Below are 26,080 nucleotides of genomic sequence, written 5' to 3' on the forward strand. Positions count from 1 at the left end.
TATATATATATATATATATATATATATATATATATACATACTGTATATTTTTTTATATAAAATGTCAGTTATCGATATTTGATTAAGAATTCCTGTCATTAATGATAAACTAAAAGGTGAAGGTTCTAGTTTAAGAAAAAGGTTTTAAGATTGGAAGATTTATTTCTCCCAAAGGCAGGGTGGACATGAGAGTAGCTTGTAGTCTCACAAATTTGAATTAAAATAATCCTAATTGGAGATATAAAGTAGTGATTAGAAAGATGTTCCTGCCACATACATAACTGATAAGAATAATAAGTATGATAAATGTAGCCACAGCCCATAGATTACCATCTAATATCCCTCACAGACAATCATATAGAGTTTCTCTATCCAGCTAAAAAAAAATAGAAATGTAAAAACAGGTGAAGGCTCTGCTGCACTGTAGTTTTCAGTCTGCTGAGTTTACAGTTTGTGCTACAGCAGCCCAGCGGAGGCAGATGTTATTGATGTGTCTATCTGCGATCTGGCAGAGTTGGCAACTGAGGTCAATCCCATTACACCTGACGTGTTCTGTGTCAACACGTCTCAGGCAGGGCTGAGGATGGGGGCGGGGGGGATGAGCATGATTGCTCTGAGATAAGATGAGAAAGCTTTGCTGTCTTTTGGTTCATTACTTTGACCTGCATCTAGCCACGTCTCAGATATTAGGATGTACCTCAGAGAAACTCCAGCTTTCTATGCTCAGCGCCTTTTTTAGAGTCATATAAATGCATGCTGTCACCGTCTCTTTTCAGATATTGAATTTTATGCAAACTTTATAGATTTATTTTAGGGATCTGATGCCATCTGTATTCACTGCCATATTTCAGGAAAAAATAAATAAATAAATAAACATACATTCCCTCATGAAAAGGTAATGCTTCCCAGTTTTTTTCTCTGGAAAACCAACCCTTTCTAGACAGGAAGTCAATGACTTTATTAGCTTTTCCAGAGTTTCTGCTCAGAAACTCTTGGACTGATTCTATAGAACTGTCTCCTTTATTTGTGGCTGCCAGGTGTTTAATCTGGACAAAAGTTGCAGAAATAGATCAAAATTGATCACCTTACCCATGTCTTTGCTGTGACACTTCCCATCCGCCACCCTGTTCTTTGTATGAATAGAAAATGATAGTTGACATTTATCTTCTTTGTACCTTATAAAAACTGAGAAAAATGTTACACAATGATATTCTAGGAGCCATAATTAATTAGGGGTGAAATTACTTGTTTAATGGATAGACCTTGTTTAATGGTGATTGGAAGGAAGGATGAATGGAAGATATTTAGTTTTTTTCTTAGAAAAATATATTTTACTCTGTGCTGTTGTTTCTAAAATATCTCGTCAAGATGGTGATTAAAGGAGGGCTGCCTTTTGAACATTTAAAAGGCTTTTACAAATTAAATCAAATGAGATGTTACTACAGTTTGTATGAGATAACTTTTTTAAAAGTCTTTTGAAAAATGTTCTGGTCTTTATTGATTCTTACATATTAAATGTAGTTTATAATTCTTTTGAAAAAGTACCAGAAGACTGCAGTTTTATTTAACAAGACAAAATTAACAAATGGATGAAAATTTGAGTTCATTTTCAGAATGTGCTTCAGTGTTTATGCTCCCATGGTGCTACATTAATGAAGACAAGATTTCTACACAATTTGTGATTGTTCATCATCAAAATTTCCCTACTTTAAACTCCGATTTCCAGATGTTAGGGGGGACTATTTGAAAATGAATATGAAAGCTTTGTTGAGTTGTAGAAGTGTACAGGCTTGGATGGATGGACGGACAAATGCAAGGAAAGATGGATAGATGGACGGACGGACGCACAGAAGCAGGGACAGATGGATGGATAGAAAATAACCAAAAGAGATATTTAGGGGAATACATATTTTCCAATGTTTAAATCAGTGAGATGATAAATATCAGCTTTGCTTAAATTATAAACCTATTACTTATTGTTGGACATGAAGAAAATTAAACTCAAGTGTAACTTTGTTTTATACAAAAACAGCATAAAGGTACCTTTCTTGAAACAATATTAGTCAATATTTAAATGTTAAAAGGCAACAAAGTCTACAAATAAGTCTAAATAATTCATTTGTCCACTCTATTACCTTCCTTTATTCTCATTTCAATTTTTCAAAATTAAAGATCCTAAATCCTACCTGAAGGACTGGGACTTTTATGTGTCCGTAAGGAACATTAAATCACAGTAAAGAAAAATACCAAGCGGGGTTCCTCAAGGCTCCATTATGGGGCCCCTCCTATTCAACATCAACATGCTCCCCTTAGCTCAGATTTTAACAAACAACAAGATTAGATCCCATCACTATGCAGCTTTACATCACAATGTCACCAGGTGACTATGAACCCATCATCAACCCATGCTTAGAACAGATCAATACATGGATGCGCCATCATTTTCTCCAGCTGAATAAAAACAAAACTGAGGTACTCTGTTCACCCAGAACTAGAACCAAACAGAAGCAGCATTTTGCTTCTACGCTTCATTATCTGGAACAAACTCCCAGAAGACTGTAAATGTGCAGAAAGCCCATTGAAAGAGTTCTTTAAGTAAAAAAAAACAATTTTCTTAGAACTGCCTTTGACTGTTGAAGTTAAACTTTTAACTAAAGTATCATTAGTTTAAGGTTGTGGTCCAGCTGTTTTGTTATGCTTTTTTTGCTTTACTACCTGCTTATATTGTTTTTATACTGCCTTTATTTTGTTCTATTTTATGGTTTAATTCATGTAAAGCACTTTGAATTGTCTTAGTACTGAATTGTTTGCATTTAAGTCAAAAAACAGAAACCGATCTGAAAACATTAGGCTGAGCTCTGCTCTTATTATAATCAATATTAATACCATTATCATATTTATTATTGACTTTATATAATATAACTATTCGTAATTTTTTTTTTTTTTATGAATAATAGCCTTTGGTATTCATTTGAGCCAAATGGTGAATGAGTGTGGTCCGACGTCGCCCTCCTGAGGAGGAAGAGTCTCTGATGTCTGATCGTTCACGTATATTATAGTAATCGTAACTAAGTAATAAGTAATGATTATTATATTACATAAATGTTTATCCCCCTCGCTTTTTAATTCATTTGTATTTGCTGTTCATCATAATTTGTGACAGTTACTCGAGGTCTAGAAAGGATACTTTCTCTTTGGTTTACATGTTTATGTTTCTTCACCAGGACAGAACATTTAAAGAGAGATAAGCAAACGTTTTCGCGGCAGAGTGACTCCTCCTGTTTTGACAGAACGATCTCTGAAGGGAGCAGACCGGAAGTGTTCGCTCTTCCACTTCCGGTTTCCCCGCCCACACTCAGCTGTTCCTCGTCTGTTTGCAAACAGTACCGGGGCTCCTTGGTCCCGCAGCTCCGTCCAGGATGGGGGAGAATAATGAGAGCGACATTATAGAGCATCACGTTGATGAGGAGATGGAGAAGAAAACAGCGAGGTGCCACGCCGCGTCCTCCCCGCTGCTGGAGAGCAGTCCGTCCGAGAGAGAGGGCCGGAGCGGCAGCAGCACCCAGTCCTCCCACAGACTGCTGGCCTACAGCGACGCTCTCATCTCCATCATTGCCACAGTCATGGTGAGACACGCTGGGCAACTACTTATGGGCCCTTTAATGGTCATCAAAGGAAAAACAATCATTATATCTATTTGTTTACTTTAAAAGGTCAATCTTTATTTGCACCTCTGATCAATAATACACAATTTAGTGTAAATATGTTTATAATAACAGTGTATTCACACCCTCTCACTCCAAATCTGCACATTTTCACTCTAAAATTGCATTAAAAACTCAACTTATTTATCTATAAAAATATCATGCTGGTAAAAATCCACTAATTTAGTCATCCATTCATCCTTAACTGGAATATCTAAAACATGCTTCAGCTGACAGAATGACCCATCTTGAGCTGCAATTATACCAAAATTGTATATAACAATTATACAAATTATATTTGTTATAACATTATAACAAATATGTAAACATTTTATATTTAAAATAAAAATAAAAAAAGTCATCTTTCATTATCCACTATACTCCCAAAGTGGAAAAGATTTATCTTCCCCTGGTTTAATTTAGTAAAAAAAAATCTTTTTTAAGGAACCTTCGGCTATCCGATTATTAATTGATTGAAAAAGTAATCGACAGGTTAGTCTATTTGTAAAATAATCATTCATTGCAGCCATCTACAGCCTCCTAGAAGGTCTGTTTTGTCAATTGTAAGAGAAACCAATAAGATAATGAGTTAAGATTTTTTAATCCTCAGCCTATTACCTAATATTCATACACAGAGTAGTTTGCATGAGATTTGACTGCACGGGTTCCTGTATCAGTGCCAGTATTCCAGTAATAACTTGTTTGTTTCGCATTGTTTATTTTACATGAGCTGCATAGAATTATTAATGAACACAGTTGTGAAATTCTTAGTTTACAGTATAATTAAGATGCAATTATTTTAGTAGGGCCATACTTCTTTACTTCAATTCTCTAAAAATCCCCCGAATATAAAAAATAATGTATTTTTTTGTGTTTTTTTTTTTTTTTTAATGTTCCACATAACTACAGATAACTTGTTGTTATTTAGTAATATTTACTTTTCTATCAAAAATTCCACCTTTTGCCGCTTTGTTTTATTTAAATCCTCTGAAAACAGACACAGATCGGCAAATCTCTGCCTAGGTCCTCCTTTAAAATGAGATCCAGATCTCAACGGGGTTTACCTGGTTAAATAAAGAAAAATTAAATGATAAAACAGATAACTGCACCTATCCTCAGAGCCTTTTAATCTAACCCTGACAATGGTGGCCTATCCAAACTATTTCAAAATTTCACTCCAAGGTTTGGTAAAAAGTTGCCGGCCCTGTATTATATATATATATATATATATATATATATATATATATATATATATATATATGCTGTGACTCAATAGAGGTAAATAATAGTGAACAAAGATATGGACCTCGATATTGCAAAGATTATATCAATTAACCGTTTGATCAAGTTTAATTTTCATGATCCACACCTAAGCTGGAGGCGGCTGATCTCTTTAGTTTACCAATAAACCTGTTTAATACCAGTGCAAGCTTCTAAACGTTACTGAAACTGTAGAGTTTCCCCTGTCTGGGAGAATTAAACAATAGGACCATATGACGTCTTTCTCACATCCTCTAAAGCAGGGGGAACCAATTAAAACTCAGTGGGGTCCGAATAAAGAAAAATCATCAGCCAGTAAAGGTCCAGAGACATTTTAAATTATAATCTGTTACTTTAAACAGAATTTAACTGTGAAATAAAAAGCAGATTTTTATGCATCCATGTTATACATAAAATTTTTAAATAAAAAAAAAAAAAATATATATATATATATATATATATATATATATATATATATATATATATATTTTTTTTTTTTTTTTTCATTTTAAAATCTAAAGTGTTTTTTGTAGTAGAGAACAACAATCGTTCAGTTTGGTTTATAGACAATTTCCTGATTCCCATATTTTATAAAACACCTGAACTGTCTTTTTTCTGTCTTAATGTTGGCAGTGGGCTTTATGCTGCCCTGCAAGGCTTTAAACCTGGGTTTGAATGGAGACTAAGCCATTCCAAAGCACATATCAAGGTGCTCATTTTGAGCCTGGATCCATATTTATTTCTGATTCTGTTCATGGTGGAGAATCCTGCTTCACAGCAGCAGGTTGAGCCAAACACTCAATGTTCAGGGTCATCTTTGAGCACACCATTTCACTTTTCTTTCACCAGTTCACCACAGTTCTTCCAGCAGTCCACACTTTTTCTGCTCTCTTTTTCTTTTCATCTTCTCCTTCTTTTCCATCCCATTGTTGAATGAATCACAGTTAAACCAGTACAGTCTTTTAATCCTAACTCTGTGCTTCCAGATTTTACCGGTTGCCCACACTAAAGTGGAAGATAATGAGGTAAAGCTGATTTTTATTACATTGAGACGCATTTAAAGCATTCTGTAACTTATAATTGATTTGTTTTTCTTGTTTTTTCAAATTCCTAATAATTTTAATTACCAATAGTTACTTGTGTCAGTGTGAGATGTTTTCTCCTGGTTGGTTTGGTGCAGGAGTTGAGGGAGAGCGTTCAGCTTCTGCTAACGACAAAGATAGCCGTCTATCTGATGACCTTCCTGATCGTGACCATGGCCTGGGCTGCTCACATCAGGTAATCCCTTCCTACTGTTGTTAGCTTCTCTTCTCAACACCTCAGCTTGTTGCTTATTGGATCTTCAAATTTCCAGGTTGTTCCAGGTCATCGTCCGTATTGATGATTGCCTCGCTCTGCTTAACCTTGTGAGTGCAGAATCGGGTTTTAGTGCTGTTCCTTTCAGATTTCTATGGATTCATAGTTTTTTTTCTCTTATACTTGTTAAAACCATTTGAGCAGATTTCCTCTGACGTTTCTGGTTCCTTCATTTTATTAATGATGACTTCTGCTTTCTGTTCTAATTCAGGCGTGTATGATGCTGATAACCTTCCTGCCCTACACAGTGAGTACCAGACTGATTCTCTTCCTGTCTGCTTTCAAACATGCATTAATCCAGTTTAAATGACTTCTCTGCTGCAGTTTTCTTTGATGGCAACCTTCCCTGAGAACATGCTGGGGATTTTACTCTTCTGCGGCTGTGTGATGGTAATGGGAGTCATTCAGGTGGGAAAATGAAGGCCGTCGCTTCTCTTTTATGTTGACATGCACGCCTCTCACTGCTCAGCCTGACGTTCTGACCGACCTAATATCCGTTTTTCATGGTTTCCCAGTCGGTGATTGTGGTTTACGCCTTCAGCCGGCCCTTCCTGCTCAACGAGCAGATCCAGATCTCAGAGAACCAGACCTTCTACAAACAGCACATCCTGAAAGTCATCATGAGGGTTCCCATCATGTGCTTCTTCGCCAGCATCTTCTCCTTCATCTTCTTCCCACTGGTCAGTTATAATACGTAACTTTTTATCCTTCTGCAATACTAAAATAGTAAATCCTTGAGACACAAACAGGTATTTGTACTTTGAGATAAAATAAAATGCAATGTTTGCTATTTTTGGGATGCCTGCAGGTGAACTCTGGGTCTTCCTTAGACCAAGAGAACCTCCTCCCAGATGTTTGGAGCCATTCACTTTGAACTCCTCCTACCCCTTTAAACTGACTTCTCTTTTTAATGCTGTTTGTTTTATAAGGTTTCCATTTATAAACATTTAATAATCCTGTCCTGATTTTTTTTCCCAGTCTTACGTTCTTCTAGCCATCATCACCTTCCTGCCTTACATCTCCCAGTGCCTGAAGTGGTGCCGCAGCAAAGCCATCGGTAGGCAGGTCTCCTCAACCTTCTGGCTCGCTTTGCCTTTTTTGTGTTGATGAGTGGTTCCAGATGGGGGGGGGGGGCAACAGGGGCCAGAGTAGAACTGCTCCTGGCCTCTTTACTGTAAACATACAATAATGTTTTATTTGATTAATATTTTTCCTGAAATTAACATATTTTCATTTGCTTGTAAGTTAGACAATTTGCTAATAAAATGAAATTATTTGCATTTAAATTTTTCAAGTGCTTAATGATTATCTGATTTTAAGAATAAAAATACAACAATACTCGTTCCTTTGGCAGTTTTAAAAGCAGACTAGAAAAATACATATATAAGATGAATATATACTGAACAGCTCTGCAGGAGTTGCACACAATCACTTCATTGGTGCGGCAGCTTTAATTTGGCAAATGTCAGTGTGTGAATTTGGGAAATTTAGCATCTGCTAAATGAAAATAAGTCCCATCTTCTCTGACTTCTAACCACTGGTGGTTAGGAAAAAAACTGCATATATAAGCTGCATGGTTCAAAGCATCTGGAAAAATTAGTGGTTTATAATCCGGAATATATGGTTGTTATTTTAAGAAAGTCTTACTTATTTTGACCAGTTTCTTGTAGTATAATGCTAAATACATTTATTATTATAACCTGTGCCAACAGAAGAGACTGATTTGTCCCTTGGACCAATATTAATATTTCCCCTTTTCAGTTTAACAATTATTTCTAAATTGCATTGCATAGATTTAAGCTTCAGTCATACAAAGATAGGATAATATTTTTTTTCTTTTTTATCTGTTTAAGGAATCTGCAACCCTGGTTGGTAGATTTTGTCTAGAACCGCCACATTTTGCCCTGACGCGGACTTTCTCTCAATCACTGATCTGATGTTGTCTGTTTCAGGCCAGGTGGAGGACACTCCAGACTCCATGGTGTTCTACACCTACCTTCCCAACGAGCCGCTCAGCAAAGAACGGGTGGAGGCTTTCAGTGACGGCGTTTACGCCATCGTAGCAACACTTCTCATCTTGGACATTTGGTATGTCATAATTTGTTTGTGCAGGACGACTTTAATGATGTTCTGTTCCGTAACGCCTATTTTTGGCTTCCATGCATTTAGCGAGGACAACGTTCCTGACCCGACAGTCGTGGAGAAGCAGTTTGGCGGCAGCCTGGTAGCAGCCCTGAAGGCCTACGGCCCGGAGTACCTCGCCTACTTCGGTTCCTTCGCCACGGTCGGCCTCCTCTGGTTCGTCCACCATTCTCTATTCCTCCACGTCACCAAGGCGACGCGCTTCATGGGCTTGCTGAACACCTTCTCCCTGGCGTTTGTTGGAGGTTTGCCTTTAGCCTACCAGCTGACGCACGAGTTCCCGCGTAACTCCCAGAACGAGCTCGAGGCCATTCAGATCAGCTGTGTGATCATCTTCTTCGCTGGTATATTCCAGCTCTCCATTTGGGTGGTGGCGCTTTACAGCGAGCAGGAAACGTTGCACCCTTACGTTTGGTACGGCGGGCGTGAGCATGTGTTCATGCTAGCTAAACTGGCTCTCTACCCCTGCATTGCTTTGGGGACCTTTTTTCTTACCTGCATCTTGAGTAAATTTAGCACCTCCATCTTCCACCTGATGGAGATCACGGTGCCTTTTGCTTTTCTTGTGCTGAGGCTCCTGGTGCGCGTTGGGCTGGCGATTCTTCGCTTCATCTTCTGTCCCAACAGGTCCAATCTGACAACTGTGGTGGACGATGACGCAGATGAAACAAGGGTGCCGTTTAATGCTGTGGTCACCTAGAGGTTTTCTGATCAGGTCTGTTGGGTTTACTGCTGGAAGGTGCCCCCCCCGGTGGGTTTAACATAAAACCTACAGGAGAATACGTCCCTTTCTGTTATTTGTTTATATCTGGAGCACAGAGCCAAACAGATGGGATAAAGAGCTTTCACCTGCACTGAAAGGGCAATCCAAGTCCTGTAGAGGTAAAGGAAGCTCTCTGTAGAGAGGAGCTAATAGCTAAGGCACTGACACAGGCAGCCATTCATTCATTTTCTGTTATCAGCAGCAACTTTTCTAAAGCCATATAACCGTCCAGAGATCCAAATTGGATTCTCATAGCATGTTTATATTTTTCTCTCTTCATCAGGAGCTGCAGGTTGAGTGAGTAACGTTTTTCTCAAGGCTAAACTAATTTTAAAAGCATTACCTAAGGGCAGAGTTCAGACAATCTGTGGCGAGAGGCCATAAACAGAAAATATTTCAACTACAGTTAAAACCTAGATACATGATTTTTGGTGTATTTGGCAGATTTAACTTATAAACTAAATAATTCTGGGTTTCCTTCTAGTCATATTTTTGCCCGTCCTCATAGAACCCGTAAACAAATAAACTAAAGGCACAAAACTATTATTTCCCAACATGGTGATTGGATATATGGGATGTTGTGCTGCTGATAGGGATTTGATCATTTTTTAGACGCATTCATACCAGGGGTTATAATAAATATGGAGCGGACAGGAATGTTCACCATGTTGGTTTGTGTTTTTAATAGTTTAAATATGATTGGCAAAACGACTAATTAGTGAATCTCGATTAATGTGTGAAGTTATCAAGAGGTAACTACCAATGAGATACTAACTGCTCATAACCTCTTCATAGAACCACTTTTAGGTTTGGAAGCTGATGCGCTTTAAACTCCTTACTGAACAGAGATTCGTTGCTGCACTGCTTTTCTTTATATTGTGGCCCCGGCTTGTAAGGAAGACTTTAAATCTACTGATGTAAAAATCAGTTTAGAGAATAATTTAATCATCAACTAAAAGCTGAAACATCCAGCGTTGAGACAAGACGTTTCTGAGACAAAGACTGTGAACCGTAAGAAGGTTGGTTTTTTTTACCGTGTTGCATCAACACTGGGATTCGGAAACTATTTTTGCTTGTAGTTCAGTTTATGTGTTTTTCTTTATGTTGTTGGTTTTATAATTATATGTTTTAATGATTAATAGCTGTGGGTTAACTGAACATCAACTGGTATTCTTGTCCAGTAGGGGTCACTGTTGTCCTAAATAGTAATTCAATTTGAAGACTGCATCCCTGACCGTTTTAATTTGAACCCAAATGGATTTAATCTAACCTGCACTTTATTTAAAACCCACAAAAAAAAAAAAAAAAATCACATTAAAATAAGAGTTTTTGTATTGTGACTGACTTATTTTCTGTTTTGACAAACTGCTGTTTTCCCATCCTGATCCTCATCCCGATTATGTCGAGGGACCTTTTTCTATTTGACTGAGGATTAAAAGCCGCTAATGTTTGTTGCTGTGTCTTCTTATAGATCCCTATTACCCAGAAAATGGTTGTAAATCAGTGTCACCTCTCTAAAAATGGTCTATTTGTGACGCTCAACCTTTTTCACCTGCTATACCATGCACACGTTTCATTTCTACGTCAATAAAAATGAACCGTCAAGCTTTATTTTGGGTGAAGTCTTTTTTGATGTATTAAAATGCAACAAACACTGAACATTTTACAGAAAACAATTTTATTCACTTCCTTAAATTAAACTGCTTAACGTCACCCCTAAAAGAATCAGCACTGACTCTACACATCTTTGTATTGCTTTAATCGCTTCACAGAGGAAACCAAAAAAAATAAACTCAGGTCTGCCTGACTGCTAACAGGAAATTCATTAATCAGGTTTGAAACAATAAAAGCTTCAAATTAAATCTTAACTGGGCTAATTTGTCTTGGTGTTAGAATATGTCTTTGTAAATAACATTTGTTTGGGTTTCCTTACCATTAAAAGTATGATTTAAAGGCTCATAAAAAAAATTTTTTGTTTTACATGTTTGACATTTTATAAGTTTTGTTTGTAACCAGATTAGCTGTGAGACAGAACCGGTGATCTGAATCCAACTTAAAGGAAGTTCATCAATCAGCTGCAGCTGGTGGGAGGCAGGGCGAAGTGACCAATGGGCTCATCGTTTTGAATCTTTTCAACACTTTTTCTACATAATTACTTTTCAAAAAATTTCTCAATAAACTCATACCATGGTGTTGGTTCAAAACAATTAAGCTGAAATTAACAAGCCGTAAAATGTTCCTTTAAGGGGGTTTGAGACTGTATCAGTGACTTTAAACTGTCTTTTTTTGTCTCCTTGTCCACTCTTTAAGAAATCCTCAATTATTACTTAAATATCCCAGAGATGTTCCCCAGACTCCACATAAATGGGTTAAAAAACATTAAGAAACCTCGTTATGGACGTTATTGGTTGCTTCAGTATCTGGATACAGCAGCAGCTTGTTTGTTTTGAGTGATGTATACAGATTGTTGCACCTGGTCCCTAGAATATAAGCTACTTCAGTAGATTTTACAGCGTGTACAATGTCATTCTATGAAAAAAAAAACCCACAAAAACAGAACAGTAGGAAGTAAAAACTTAATAGACTGACATGACAAATGTGAGCTAAACTAATAACCAGCAGCTCTCCAGTTCCTGCCTTGGGTTGTTTTTGTGTCGCAGCAGCTCCATGGAGCGTTTTTCCTTTCCCAGAACAAACGCTGATCAATACAGTTATTTGGTAAACATTTCTACCAAAAGAGCGCTGGACTGGATCAGAGAATGCATCGTCAGGGCAGTGGGGTGACGCGCCTTGTCACCGATCATGTGACTCATCCCAAACGGTAAACATGGAAACAAGCTTTCTAATAAAAACACCTCTCAGAGTTTTTATACAGAAACAGATCAATGTTATTACAGGGAAACAACAAACCGTACACAAGCTCTTTGAATAGTTCACCCCTATGCTATCATCTTACATTCATTATTTACTTAAAACTTTAATGTGCAAGAACCCCCCCCCCCATACACACCACACACACACCATAATCTGCTTCCAACGATCCAAATCTTCCAATAAAGGAGGCGCTACGCTCACTAAAGGAACAGTTCAACCGTTTTTAAAAGTTGGATCAGAAGATGAATCTCATATGAGCATCAGGTTCCTCCTCACTGGAAAAATTACCCAGAAATAAGTAAAAAATGTCTTAAGTGTATTTACCCTTAATTTGAGTAGGTAAATGAGAGTTTGCCATTTGCCAATGGAATAAGTATTTTTATTCTTAAAATAAGATAATTAGATAAAATGCACTTGAAATAAGACATTGCAATTGCGTTTTCTTATTTTTAATGTAAATTGTCTTGTTCTGTTTGCAAAATGTCTTTTACCTCCTCAATCCAAGAATAAATTCACTTAATTTAAGGAAAAATAACTTCTCTAGATTTAGCTTTTTTCCAGTGCTGTAAAGCTCACACATCAAGTGCTTCTGGATGAAGCAGGAAAGAAAAAGCCCAGTTTTCTCTCTAAACTTGGCTCCATTTCTACAACATAAAAAGATTATGTGCACTTTACATGCAGCCGATAAAAAAAAATATATAGGCTCACCTCAATTTTTAACAGAGGTATAAAACATCAGAGCAGACTGGTAGGTTTATACTCAGATTAGGTTTTGTTAGATATAAATCCCACATCATAGTCATATTACTGAAATCTTAAATATATATTCCAGCACCAGCAAACTGGAGATTTATAGAGAAAAAAAACATAAAAATAATTTAAAGCAGGGGTGGTTATCATCAGCTTTGAAAATGCTTGACTTAAGAGCTCAGTGCTGCCACCTACTGAGGAGGTTTTAGATTGAAAATGCATCAAAAACAATTCTTTAAATAAAACATTCAATTCATTAACCTGGGGAAACAAACAAGATAATTTAATAACATATTCTTGATTAAACTTGTCAATAAAACAGATATCTCATTAAAAGAAAAAAAAATGATCATAGTTTTTTTTTACAATTTTACCAGCATGGCATGATAATGTGACGTCCAGCTACATTATGGGTTTATCTCTCGGGTAATGGCTCATACATCTATGTTTCTGTTTAAATTTAATAATCATGTTTAGAAGAAATGCTTTTTTTTCCCTCCATAAAATCCCATGTTATATAAAAACGATGAATCTGAGCTGCTGTGCAGGTTTAACTTCAGCCCAGAAATCATTAAAGCATTGAATGAATGATCAAACATGATTTTTATGTATATTGAATTTCTTTTACAGATTGGATTTTCTATTAACTAATTAACCTACCATTCTTGTTTCCTACATTTTTTGCCTGTACGCATTCTTGATGAACCTTTTAACTAACTATTGGGAAGAAGAGCTTATATTAAAAAAAAAAAAGATTGAATGAAAATAATTTAGTTTTCCCTTAAACCTGCACCATAATCCACCAGAATCACAGTAATGGTGTTATTACAGCACCGGCTCATAATCCCTATAGCTGGTTTACAGTTTCTAATGCGACATTATTGTTTTAATGCATCTAAACAAATTCAATTTAACTGTAAAAATAAATAGGAAAAAAAAGTGAACAGTGTTGGTGTGTGAGCTTTGCAGGTGTTTGTATAAAGACTTAAACTTTAATGGGATTCAGCTTATCTATTTTGTGCCACTAGATTAAAGCTCCCTGCTAAGAAGCAGACATGAGAGCAGAGCTGATCTCCTCATCCCACCGTAGGACAGAAAGAAACACGACTCTTCATTTATACAATCCTTTTTTTTTTTGTTTAAGTAAAGCTTTATCCACATCACCCTCTCTAAATAACGTTTGCTTAAATCTACATCGCTGCCTATTAAAGATAAAGTTTGTTGATGCTAAAAGGAAATAATCTCTTTAGTTGCATATCATTTCTCACAGCTTAAATTGTTTGTTTTTTTTAGTTTTGCCACAGCATATCTCTAAGTAAATATATATATATATGTATATATTAGGTATTTGTTCAGCTAAATATTTAAGTATATTTCTGTACAATACATTACTTCAAGTGTCAAGTGTGCAGTTGATGTTCTACGCTCTGCGTCGGCATGCCTGCAGACATCCGTTTGTGCGACTCAGTTTGGTCAGAATCCTAAAAGCTATCAATCTAAGGAAATGGAGACTGAACCCGCTGATCCAGCAGGAGCCTAAGGCGGGACTTGCATGCATGCTACATGTGTCGATATGGCGTGTGAAACCGTTACCTAGAGCGGAGACAATGAACCAGGCTGTAAAGTAACGTTCAACAGTCCTGCTGCTTCTCAGCAGCCTGTGTCCAAACTGCAGCTGGTGGAAGCCTCCTACGTCATAAAAGTCAGTGCAAAGTTAGCGTCCATGAACAAAGAGTCCAGATCCAAATATCGCCGGCATTGGAAAAGCAATGTGCTTTAAAGTTCCCCTCACTCAGAGAGATATCCTCCATGTTTTAGATGAAGACGGTCCAAAGCAGACCAACGACGACGCCTTCCTGGTTTCCTTTTGTTTGTTTTTGCTTGTTTGTTCCACAGAGTTTCCTCGGGTGCAGAGCTAGAAGGTTGCTGATGGATGTAGGGATAACACACAGCGCGCTCGTGCTCATACTAACTATCAGAAACGCGGCTGAAAGTGTTTGTTACTCAGCCTGGACAGCAGCTGAGGGCAGCAGGCCTCTCTCCTGCAGGTGGGAGTGCAGGGTGTTGAAAATGTTGAGCTGCTGCTCAGGCTGAAGCATCAGGAGCTGCTGAAGCACTTTGCTGGGGTTTGGACCTCTGCAAGATAAAAGGTATCAGAGCTGAGTGGAACAATAGGGATCCAGTTTATTCTGACAACAAAACAAACATATCGATGACCAGGATAAACATGTGCAACAGGCCTACAAGTAAATGCACCTTTAGCTGTGTATTGAACCCCCTAAAATGGCTCTTAATAGTAATAAAGGGCCAGCTAAGGATTTTGAATAAAGCATATTAACAAGTAGAATTCTTACAAGCTTTAGCAGTTTTTAAAATAAACCCTGCACTTTATTTTCACTACAGAATGTCACTGAAAAATCAGGAGTATGTTTTATATCAAAATTTCTTGTTTTTAGCTTAGAAACTGTTTATTTTTACAGAAAGAAAAATCATATAGAACAAAAACTAAAGTAATTTTTTCCTAATTTTTTTTTACAAAAGTGTTGTTTGGTCCTTACCTTCAAATACTAAAAACAGAAAATAAACATTTTGTTGTTTAAAATGGTGAAAGATTTCCTATTGCAGATATTTAAAAAAATAAAAATTGTGTTTTATTTAAAGGTCATGTTATATTTTCGGCTCTGAAAATCTTATTTAGGAAGGAAAAGACACAAGGAGGGGGAAGATATAATTTATAAAAGGATGATCAACATAAAGGAGGTACAAATATAAGGGAAGAGGGGTCAAAGTGGGATGATAGTTGGAAGGGAAGAAGGGAGCAAAGGACACAAGGTATGAAGAAAGAAAAGATACAAAAGAACAAACTAACTCATTTGCATTTTTCCCCCCATTTTCTAGCTTTTTCTCTGCCTCGTGCTTCTTTTCCAAACAAACGGCTTTATGATCAACCATAAGCAGCTGCGCGCAAACATATCTGACAAAAATGTTTTTATAAAAGTTTTTTTTTTTTTATAAATAACGCATTTTAAATGCCACGATAAACACATCTAATTAATTTTAATGCCACTTCAGGCCTTAATATAAAAAATTATAATATAATATATGATTTTTAATGACCCGCGGAAACCCTGTCAGAAAGAAGCCAAGAAGAAGGATGGAAGGAAGCAGCATTTAAACATAAAGGAACACAGAGTTAATTCAGTAAATGTGCAGATTTTCCTAAAACTCAATTAGAAAATACTCTGAATTATCTAATGCACTCTATGCTAAACTCCACTACTCCCAAAACTTCAACCAACTCCTTCGTTTCCTGTCTGTCATTACTGGGCAGACTAATTAAACCAGGTCTGCTTCCTTGGGATAGAAAAAAAAACAACTTCTGCATCTGATTGATACAGGTGTGTCTGATCTCAGTAACCATGACGAGAATGAACAGACACACCTGTATCAATCAGATGCAGAGGTTTTTTTTTTCTATCCCAGGGAAGCAGACCTGGACGTGTCCCACACCTAGAACACACCCAGCTTCAATGCCGAGACGAAACCCAGTCTGATAGAAGCTCATTTCCTACCTGACGAAGCTGGCGAGATAGACGTGAGTGAAAGTGGCCATCAGATACTGACAGTCAAAGCGGTCCATGATGCCTCCGTGGCCTGGGATGGTGCTGGCAAAGTCCTGAGGGAGTAAAGACAACCGTACATGTTGAGCAACTTTTAAGGGAAGCAAACCTATCCTTTCAATAAGAGGATGACCAGGAGGAATAACTATGGCCAAACATACAGTCATATAAAAAAAAAAGTTTGAGCACCCCTATTAATCTTAATTTTTTTATTTCTTAATATGGGGTGTTTGAAACACTGTAAAATTTGGTGGAAGTTCCATCATGCTTTAGGGCTGCGTTGCCAATGCTGGCACTGGGAATTATGTTAAATTGGAGGATCGCATGGATTCCCCTCAATATCATCAGATTCTTGAGAATAAATGTTCAAGAATCAGTTACAAAGTTAAAGTTACGCAGGGAATAGAGATTTCAGCATGACAACTATTCGAAACACCGCTTCGAATCGATTCAGGCCTTCATGCAGAGAAACAATTCCAATGCTCTGGAATGGCCATCCCAATCCCCAGACCTGAATATCATTGAACATCTGTGGGATGATTTGAAGCAGGCTTTCCATGCTCAGCGGCCATCAAACTTAACTAAACTGGAATTGTTTTGCAAAGAAGAATGGTCAAAAATCCCTTCATCCAGGAAAGCATTAAAGGCTACAGGAAGAAACTAGATGCTGTTCTGTTTGCAAAAGTAGGATCTACTAAATATTAATGTCTCTTCCTTGCTGAAGTGTCCATATTTTTGCATCCGTCAAGTTTTGTTTTAATGCAAACTGCACATTTGCTGCTACTCCAATAAACCTCAATTCTCTACTGAAATATACTTGTATCCATCAGTTATTAGGTATATTAAACTGAAATAGCTGTTGCAAACACCCAAATATTTAGAAATAAAAATAATTAAGATTAATAGGGGTGCTTTTTCATATGACTGTATAACTGGCATTCATCGTTTCTACCACTGAGGAAGAACTCTTCCAGATATGAGCAGCTTAAGTTATACTTTGACTAGGCCACTCCAAAACCTTGATGCTGAGGTTTTTTATAAGTTTATCTCAATGTAACAAAATCTAAGACAATTTTTCATTGGAATGAATGTATTTATAAAAGGACAGACATTTTTCTTTTTAAACTAGGATGTTTAAACGCAGCTTTTACCAAAACTGTAAACATGTGCTGTCATTGCATGGGGGTTTTCTGTAGAGACGGAGGGCAATCTGATTTGATCTTAATTCCCTTTTCCCCTCAGTAGCAGAGCAGAGGTGCTGAGGCAAACTTGCCAGCAGGGGGAGCACTTTTATCTCAGCAATCTACAGTGGAGAATCTGTGCTGCTGTTTGAATGATGAGTCATAAAACTGTGCTGTGCAAACATTCTCAGCTAAAGCAGTACTATCTTCAAAGGTGACTGTAAACATTTACAGAAGGACAGCATAAACTCGTCCTATTAAATCTGAGTTTTAAATGTGAGTAAAAAAGGTGTCTGCCTAGAAAAATTACTTAAGACAGAAACAGTGGGGAAAGGATGGGTTCAGTTTTACTTTGATTTTAAAGGCTCGCTTGAAGCCGCTGGCAAAGAAGCCTCCAAAGGGCCCGATGAGGGAGGCGAAGGACGACAGGAAGATGCTGTGGATCTGGAAGGGGTACAGGTTCACCGTTTTCTGAAATGGAAACAAAGGAAAACATCAGCTTCTGATTTATCAACACTAAAGCCAAAGCATGATTTAATTCAGGGCATTTTACCGAAACAGAGCACCAGTACCCTCAGCATCAAACAACAACAGGCTGCGTTGATGGAGAAGGTTTGAAATAAAGCAGCAAGTCTCACCCATCTCAGCGTGTTCTGCAGCACGGCGGGGAGGGTGTACTCCTGCATCACAAACAGATCAGACGGCTCGCATACGACCGTGAACCTGTTGGTCTCACTGTTGAACTCCACAGGACACACAAAGTACTGGAACTGCGACAGGAGGTAGGACAGCTGAGGAGGAACGAAGCGCAGGGAGACGGTGAGCTGCCATTCTGAAATGGCCTGAAAAAGATCTTTACACAGTGTTTATCTGAAAGCAATTAAAACAAGAAAGAGGATTTTGTTTGGTTGTTTAAATGCTTCCGTCACAGAACAGGCTATTAAAAGTATTTAACTGCAACTAAGAAGAAGGTGAGAATATTTGCCAACCTTATATCTATTCGTCTATTCTCAGACTGATTTACGTAACACCAGAGGTGTGCAGGTTTCACTCCTCTAATTCAGTCATTATAAATTAATGAATATCATTTTAAATAAGATTCCTTTAACTGTGAGGTTATAACAGCTAATAAGCATTGAACAGATATTGTTTGCTTCACTCTTATTGTTTGCTTCACTCTCATTTGAAGGTATCAGATACCTTCAAATGAGAAATAAGAAATCAAAGACTGCAGAACAAGAACTGAGTGCAGGAAGCTGCTTCATTTAACAAAGAAAAGAACAAACCAGCTGATGAATAAATGTCTGCATTTCACACAAACACTGGAAAACCATTTAATTAAAAAAGTTGGTTAATAGTTCATGCAGAAAGACCCTGGTTCAGGTATCAAACCTATGAACTTCTCACTCTAAGGCGGCCCTCCAAAAATATGGCATTAAAATATCCTAAAATTGTCCGTCTCCTCTAAGATTACATTACATCTTATTATAATGTGTTTCATAGACATTTCCAGCCCAGAAAGGATGAATGTTCCCTTCTGCAACTTCTGGGCGTCTCTACAAGACGTCTAGGAGGAATCTTTTAATATAGAGGAGAAATGGCAGCTCTCCTCACCTTATATCCATAGCAGGGCATGTCTCCCTTATGAGGGATGCTAAATCCCGCTGCTAGTATCTTAGATCTCATAATTAGCTCCTCATACCTCAGTGCCAGAGGGCTGGAAGGTCAGCCTGAACTGTTTCTGCATTACAAACGCCAGGCAACAGAAACCTTTATTTTTAATAATTCAAAGTGAACTTTAGCACTTATTATTAGAGACAGACTAAATAAAGGTTTCAGAACTCCAGAGATTTCTGTTAAAGGTCTCTGGAGTTGATCTTTTAATCCAATAAAGCGTGTGTAAATGGTTTGTCATGAAAGGTGAATCACTCATGAGCCAGGGCCAGAAAACTGCTCAAATTTAACTGAGAGTCGATTGAAGGATAAAGTATCAGCGGAAAGATTTCACCCGCTGTTCAATATTTGATCACAAAGCCAAACACTGATCTGACGACCAGCAGGAGTTGGGATTCTATCAACAAACTTCCTAAGAGGGGGAATCGATTGTGGATTTATTCCCTGCTCCTAAAAAAAAAAAAAAAAAGATCTTCTCTGGGTGATCGGAAACTGTCCAGAAGGAAAGGCCGAACATGTGATGAAGCTGTGAAAACTGCCAAACTCACCATGAAGCCAAAGACAACCGTGCCGAAGTAACCCCCGATGAAGCCCTCCCACGTCTTCTTGGGTGAGAGCTGCGGGGAGAAGAGAGCAAAAAAAGGAAGGTTCAATTCAGCTACAACGCCATTTTAATCAGCTGCTTTGAGAAAAATCTGTTTTTATGCTGTAGACTGGTGTGCCTTGGACAAAATCCCACAAACATTAAATTCAATAAATAGGAGCTTAAAACTGAATTGGCTTTAATTCTCAACTTGTTAGGTAGTTAAGAACAAAACTTCACGTTTCTCATAGTCTTTCTTATGGGTCTAAACCAGATTTGGTTCATTCAATACAACATATTTCAGAGACATTCAAAGAGAAAGTTTGATCTAACCTAAAAGTAGAGTAAATCTAATTTAGCTGCATTTTCTTTACCCCACCATCGGAAATACATTAAACTCTGGAAAAGCAGAAGGGGAAAAAAGTGTAAACACAATGGCAGGATGGAAATACTTTTCAGCAAGGATCTTAGGTAAGCAAACACTGTAACGCATAGATCAGGTAAGGGCAAGCTCAGACTGGGAACGATGTTCGGCCCTGGCACTTTTTCATCTACACCGGCCCATTTATGGACCCCAGCCCTTCTATAGACTTCTATAATGCGGTTTTACTGGCTTTGGTTATTAACACGGCCGCAACAGTGACTGCTGCTGTGTAACATCCACACTTGCACATACTAGGTCTACAACGTAAGCCAGAGTGTTGTTAAAACACCAACATAAAACAATACAATATAGAGGCAGACAGGCAGTTCTTTAAGAATGAATACATGAAAGCTTAGCAGTGTGTAAGCATTCACTGCCAGTCTAGGTGGCATGTGGGCAATAAAATGAAACAATGTAAAGATGCAAAACCCCATAATGCACCGCAGCATATTTTTGCAAAATATTCGAACATAAGCTGGCCAAATATAAGAGGAACATCGTAGCATTTCAGTTTTATTTATAATTTAGTTTGTTGGAAGAAATAGAAAATGACACCATATGCCAACCGTCACAAGGATGTGCATGACAAGGAAAGGCTATATATACTGTATGCATCATTTAGGTCAGGGGTCTGCAACCTGCGGCTCCAGAGCCACATATGGCTCTTTGGACCCTCTCCAGCGGCTCTTTATAGTGGCTAAAATGTATATAAAGAGCTAAATAATTTACTTTAATATATACCGGTATCAATAGCGTTAGCGTTTTTTATAAGATGGAAAAGAATTAGATTAAAAGAACCAGGAATATGTTTTAAGAGAAATTTTTCTATGAATCAGCTTGAAAATTATATTTTAACATTAAAAATACATGAATTGTTGATTGTTTGAGATGGCAACAACTAATTTCCTATGCAAAATATAAAAAAAAAAAGGTTTTCTAGAAAAAGTCATGTTACATTTTGCGGCTCTAAACAACTTTTACTTGGGCAAAATGGCTCTTTGGATATGAAAGGTTGCAGACCCCTGATTTAGGTGGTTAACATTGTATTACTTCTTGAGCTCCTTGAGTTATTTACTGCCAGTGCTTTGGAGACTATGTGTTGTGGCAGGGATGATTTAAGGAAGACCGGCCCACTGGGCAAAATGCCTGGTAACACAGATTACCAGTCCTAGCCTGGGTAAGGGTTGGAAGGACTCTTGAAACTATTTGTAATCTATGATTCTACAGAGAGAAAGAAAATACACAAGAGAACATCTAAGATGGCTGAAGATCAAGTTATCAAAAAATGTTAACAATTAAAGTTCATGAAAAGGACAATTAGAAAGAGGTCCGACCAACTAAGTTTACTGAGGACATCAGATGGGTTTATATTAAATCTCCTGCAAACTAAAGTCAGGTTGAGCTTTACACTAAAGAAGTCTGGAGTAAAATACGAGGCCACCTTTCTGACAGCAGAAGTTCAGCCCAAAAAAGGACAAGACAATGTTTCCAAACAACAGGAAAATATGATTTAAGAAAAAGAAAACCAAACAGGAAAATAACTGCTTTGGTCCAATCAAAATCAGGAGACAGTAACTCTCCTCTTATCACTATTCTTTATAAAGAATAGTGATAAAAACTTCCTCCATACAAAATAAAACTATTTTAAGTTATAACTGGAGGTCAATTAACATCCATATTTTCTACTATCTAAGACTATAGCTTACTTCAACATCTGTTACCAAATGTATGCTGGTGACACTGAACTTTACACTTTTGTACAACCACTGGTCTTAGCCTACTACAGTTACTGAAGTTGTAGCTGAGCATACTTTACTGCACAAAAGTCCCAAATACAAGGATCAGAGCTTAACGTTGTTTTCATTTTGGACTAAAACCTCCATCGTAGCATCCACATTAAATCTGATACTAAATCAGCATGCTGTCAAAATAAGAGGGAAGTTAAAAAAAACAAAAACACAATGATGCATGCTTTTTTGCTGCAGCATCACCTAAGATCATAGCAATATAGTCTTCAAACCTGGATCTAGAATGAGTTCTGACCAACAAGAGGAAATCTGATCATACAACCATTATTAAATCCCTTGTTCTGTTTATAAAAGGTTATTAGAAGTCTGCTTTTTGTCTACAGGTCAAACAAATTATGTGGTGCAGAGATAAACTTCTGAGTTGCTGTTCAAGAATGAATCCCTCAACTGTCATCAGACACCAACCCAGTGATGGATTCCAAAGCTTTTCTGTACTCCTCACTTTAAGAAATAACATCCTAGAAAAAAAAAGGTTGTTCAGCCCGCAGCTGTTTGCTCCTTTAAATCACAACAAAAAAAAACATTTTTATTCACTACTGCTTTCTATAAATGAAGCTTACTGATAAATGAGAGCTTAAAGCTTCCATTTAAGATGAGGCTGTCCCATTGCTTGGTGTAAAACCTACATTAAAGAGAGTTTGGCTTACCTTGATGAGAGGAGTTCTCCCAAAGAAGAATCCAAACAGATAGGCCATGATGTCATTGCAGATAACAATGGAAATAGGAACAATGAACCTAGAAAGCAGGAATTCCAGTTATGGTGAGAGGTAGTGAAAAGTACAACTGAAATGAGATCCTAATCTGTTCTGGAATATTACGATAAACAGAATCAAATTCCTTCTTTTTACTATACTTGATTGACTTAAAATCTGTTTATTTTTTGCATCTTGCAGCTAAAGGAACATATATATATATTGCCTCAACATAAAAAACACCACAACAGTCAGGAAACACTCATGATGGCACACATACAACCGCGGTCCGGTCCGTCGCTCTGCGTCCTGCTTACCAGATCATTCCTTCAAACAGGTTCTGAATGACAAGGTGGGACTGAGTTACCACAATCAACAGGGTCACATGGGTCCAAGCAAACTGAAATGGCAAACACAAACAGTTTCACTGCATGGGAATGTTGCTGTGCCTGTTCACAGGTGAGCTACCGTCAGAAATGGGTGGAGTCCAAACAGACTGACGGATGGAGTAAACGACAACGATTAAGCCGTGCCACAGAGGGAGATGAGCTAAATGTGTCGGAACAGTCATGATGGAGGCAGCACAAGGGCCAAAATGGAAAAAAGCATGAGGAGACTGCATGCATACCAGAGAACATTAATCAAACATAATGGAAGCAGCACAGGAGCCAACTTTACTTATATCTTATAGTTATATCTGTCATTACATTAGCTACTAGTCCAGCCATGCATTAAAAGCATGAATGAGTTCTTAATTTGGGAGTTTTATTGTTCAATTTTGAATGTTTCTTTTTCAGTGGGGAACAATTAAAAGCTATTCAAGATAAGAGTTAAAAAAAAAAAAAAAAGCAATACGCAATCTATTGCAGATGTTTTCATACAAAGAGCCAAAATAAGAATATTAATAAAAACAAAAAGAATATTATTAATAACAAAAGGAGACACATTAATATTGGGTTAAGCAGTGAACAACTTAACAGATTATAGCACTCTTCCCACTCTTCATGGTAGAATTGATGGCGCTCATTTTAATTTGTCGGTTTCATAGAAAACTATTCTTTAGCAGAGTTCAGACATTTTCTGGTGAGCAAAGGTCAACAGTTTGGAGAGGGTGTTGGGGAAGCTTAATGTTAGCCTCCCTTATTCGTCCCAAAACAGTTTTTTTTTTTTTTATATATATAAGTTTTAAGTTTTCCTGTTACAAAGGCCTTTTGTGCCCATATTTCTACCTTCTGACAGCAGCAGATGGAAGGAAATTATTCCGGGAATAGGGTTGGAGGTATGCATTTATCTATCAGCAGTTAGCATCAATGATGCTCACTGCCATGAGTCATTTTAATTCATATATGTTTAAAGAAAAACTAAATGTAATTTTAGCTGTACTACATCTAACACTACATACTAAGTGAGAACCTGAGATAAAAAGTGTGATTTATGAGCTGATCAGTGGAGTTTAGCTCTTAGCAGCAGTCATACTTTGTAAGATAATGGATCGAAATATCCCAGGCTTTTAGATATTTATTGCAGGATAACAACCCTGCAGACACAACAAAAAATTAGCTGTTTGGCCACAAACGACAAGAAGAATCTTTGAAGGAGTCAAAAGTTGGCTTTAACACCCAGGAACATTGCGCTAACTCTTACGTACGGCGGTGGCAGCATCATTATGTGCTGCTAATAGAACTAGTGTATTTCACTAAGTGGATGAATGTACTGAGTGCAAATCATTTATTTCACCTCAAATAAGCAGCTAAGTGGTTCAAACCTGGTTACTGATCAATAATAATAATAAAAAAAAAGGTTTGGAATGGATAAAGCAGGATATTTGAAGGCCTGGGAAAGATAGTTTCAACCTTGAGAGAAATGTGTGGACTATGTTTAAAGATGGGAGGTTCCAGGGAAGCTACGACCATAATTGAACATCAATTCTTCAATGAACAGCAGGAGAGGAGGCCAATGTTTAGCTGGTTTATGATAGTCAACGGCTTGATGCCAACAACTGTGTATTTTAGGCACATTTATATAAATGGCTTTAAAAACTCCAATAAAGATATTTTGAAATAAAACAAACAAATGTTTGTGCCTTTAAATGTGGTGTAAACAAGAAAAGCAAACAAAATGATGGTTAAATAAGGTTAGAGCAATGGGGCTCTAATTCTGCACCCGAATTTCAGAGACTGGAGTACAAATTAGGTCTGAAATCTTCTCAGTATGACACAATGAAAAGCAGCGAGAGAATGGATTAACGCAGAAGCAGAGAAAATGTTACTTTGCTGATACACACCATGTAAAACTGCAGGCGGTAATGTTTCTTCACTAAACTCAGCACAAACATGCAGAAACCTGTGAAAGAGTAAACAACATGCTGTCAGTTTTACTCAACAGTGTACAGTAGATCAAACAATAGTCTGCTGTGTCCTGGAGGGAGGAGTATCGTGAACCGTGCATTTGATTAAACAATTCTCCACTTCAGATTTTATTTGCATGGCTCGTGTTCCCTGCAGGCTCTAGACCCTGCAGCTGGATTGTGTACTGCTTGGACGCATCTTTAAAGGCATCCTGTGTCTCTGCTGACCTTTCTAATCACAAAGTTTTTAACTGACTGTCAGGCGCTTCTGAAACTGCCTGATGAGCCGATGATTCCCTCTGATGGTTCCTCGTCAAATACCAGCTTCACACAGACCAAGTCCTTTATGTCCCCATGTTTCAAACAGTTGATTTATACAGGAATAATAAGCAGGTATGAAAGCTGGATATTTGTAAATTATTTATGCAAAAGATGTGTGAGAGATGGAGGAGAGAAATCCAACAACCTTACAGGTTAAAAGGATTCTTCATCGACCGCTCCGCAATAATCAGGCGACCCTATGACGCCATGTTTTGCTACAGCAGACTTTGGAAACGTTTCATTTTGCTTAAGATCAACAGGATCTTCTTCCAGCTGTGTTGTTCACAGTTCAGGCATTACCGTAATCTCATTTTCTGACTTTAGACAAGAGCATGTTTATGTAGGCTGCCATTCACAGAGTTGGAAAGGTGAACACTCATGTGACTTAGCTTTAACTAACCGTTTTGAAGAGCAGCTAAACAACAGCGAAGCACTCCAAGCTTTTTAACTAAAAGCTAAAATGTCACTTAAGTATTTATTCATAATCGTCAATTGTACTATTTAATCGCCTTGTTTGATGGGCTGAACACCTTTAAATTCTATTTCTATTCTAGTCTCTTTGTTTGCAAATTGATTATAGT

At 37.5% G+C, this 26,080-nt stretch overlaps 2 protein-coding genes across 2 annotated transcripts in view; one reads left to right on the forward strand and one right to left on the reverse strand.

Moving 5' to 3' along the window:
- The first annotated feature begins 3,419 nt into the window (after nt 1–3,419).
- On the forward strand, nt 3,420–10,525 carry tmem175 (transmembrane protein 175). Its single transcript, XM_015373617.1, has 10 exons — nt 3,420–3,626; nt 5,951–5,989; nt 6,145–6,242; nt 6,319–6,370; nt 6,532–6,567; nt 6,645–6,728; nt 6,836–7,000; nt 7,299–7,377; nt 8,273–8,408; nt 8,490–10,525. The coding sequence occupies exons 1-10, from the start codon at nt 3,420–3,422 to the stop codon at nt 9,160–9,162; spliced, it is 1,569 nt and encodes a 522-aa protein (XP_015229103.1). The 3' UTR covers nt 9,163–10,525.
- A 3,462-nt stretch (nt 10,526–13,987) lies between these two features.
- Nucleotides 13,988–26,080, reverse strand: part of LOC107083994 (phosphatidate cytidylyltransferase 2-like) — a 34,546-nt gene continuing 22,453 nt past the window's right edge. The window contains exons 6-13 of the mRNA XM_015373618.1: nt 25,116–25,174; nt 23,149–23,231; nt 22,787–22,874; nt 19,873–19,941; nt 18,289–18,441; nt 18,002–18,121; nt 16,422–16,525; nt 13,988–14,985 (exon numbers count right to left, since the gene is read on the reverse strand). Coding sequence (XP_015229104.1) covers nt 14,850–14,985; nt 16,422–16,525; nt 18,002–18,121; nt 18,289–18,441; nt 19,873–19,941; nt 22,787–22,874; nt 23,149–23,231; nt 25,116–25,174 — 812 coding nt within the window. The 3' untranslated portion in view covers nt 13,988–14,849. The remainder of the gene's footprint in view (nt 14,986–16,421; nt 16,526–18,001; nt 18,122–18,288; nt 18,442–19,872; nt 19,942–22,786; nt 22,875–23,148; nt 23,232–25,115; nt 25,175–26,080) is intronic.

This window comes from Cyprinodon variegatus, unplaced genomic scaffold (assembly GCF_000732505.1).
Source record: "Cyprinodon variegatus isolate N-32 unplaced genomic scaffold, C_variegatus-1.0 Scaffold89, whole genome shotgun sequence".
In the NCBI taxonomy this organism is placed as follows: Eukaryota; Metazoa; Chordata; class Actinopteri; order Cyprinodontiformes; family Cyprinodontidae; genus Cyprinodon; species Cyprinodon variegatus.

Bases quoted from the DNA above. Each gene is read 5' to 3' on its own strand.
- tmem175 (XM_015373617.1), top strand. From the start codon at position 3,420: ATGGGGGAGAATAATGAGAGCGACATTATAGAGCATCACGTTGATGAG. The intron at 6,729-6,835 runs GTGGGAAAATGA...ATGGTTTCCCAG, and splicing joins TGGTAATGGGAGTCATTCAG to TCGGTGATTGTGGTTTACGC. The intron at 7,378-8,272 runs GTAGGCAGGTCT...TGTCTGTTTCAG, and splicing joins GTGCCGCAGCAAAGCCATCG to GCCAGGTGGAGGACACTCCA.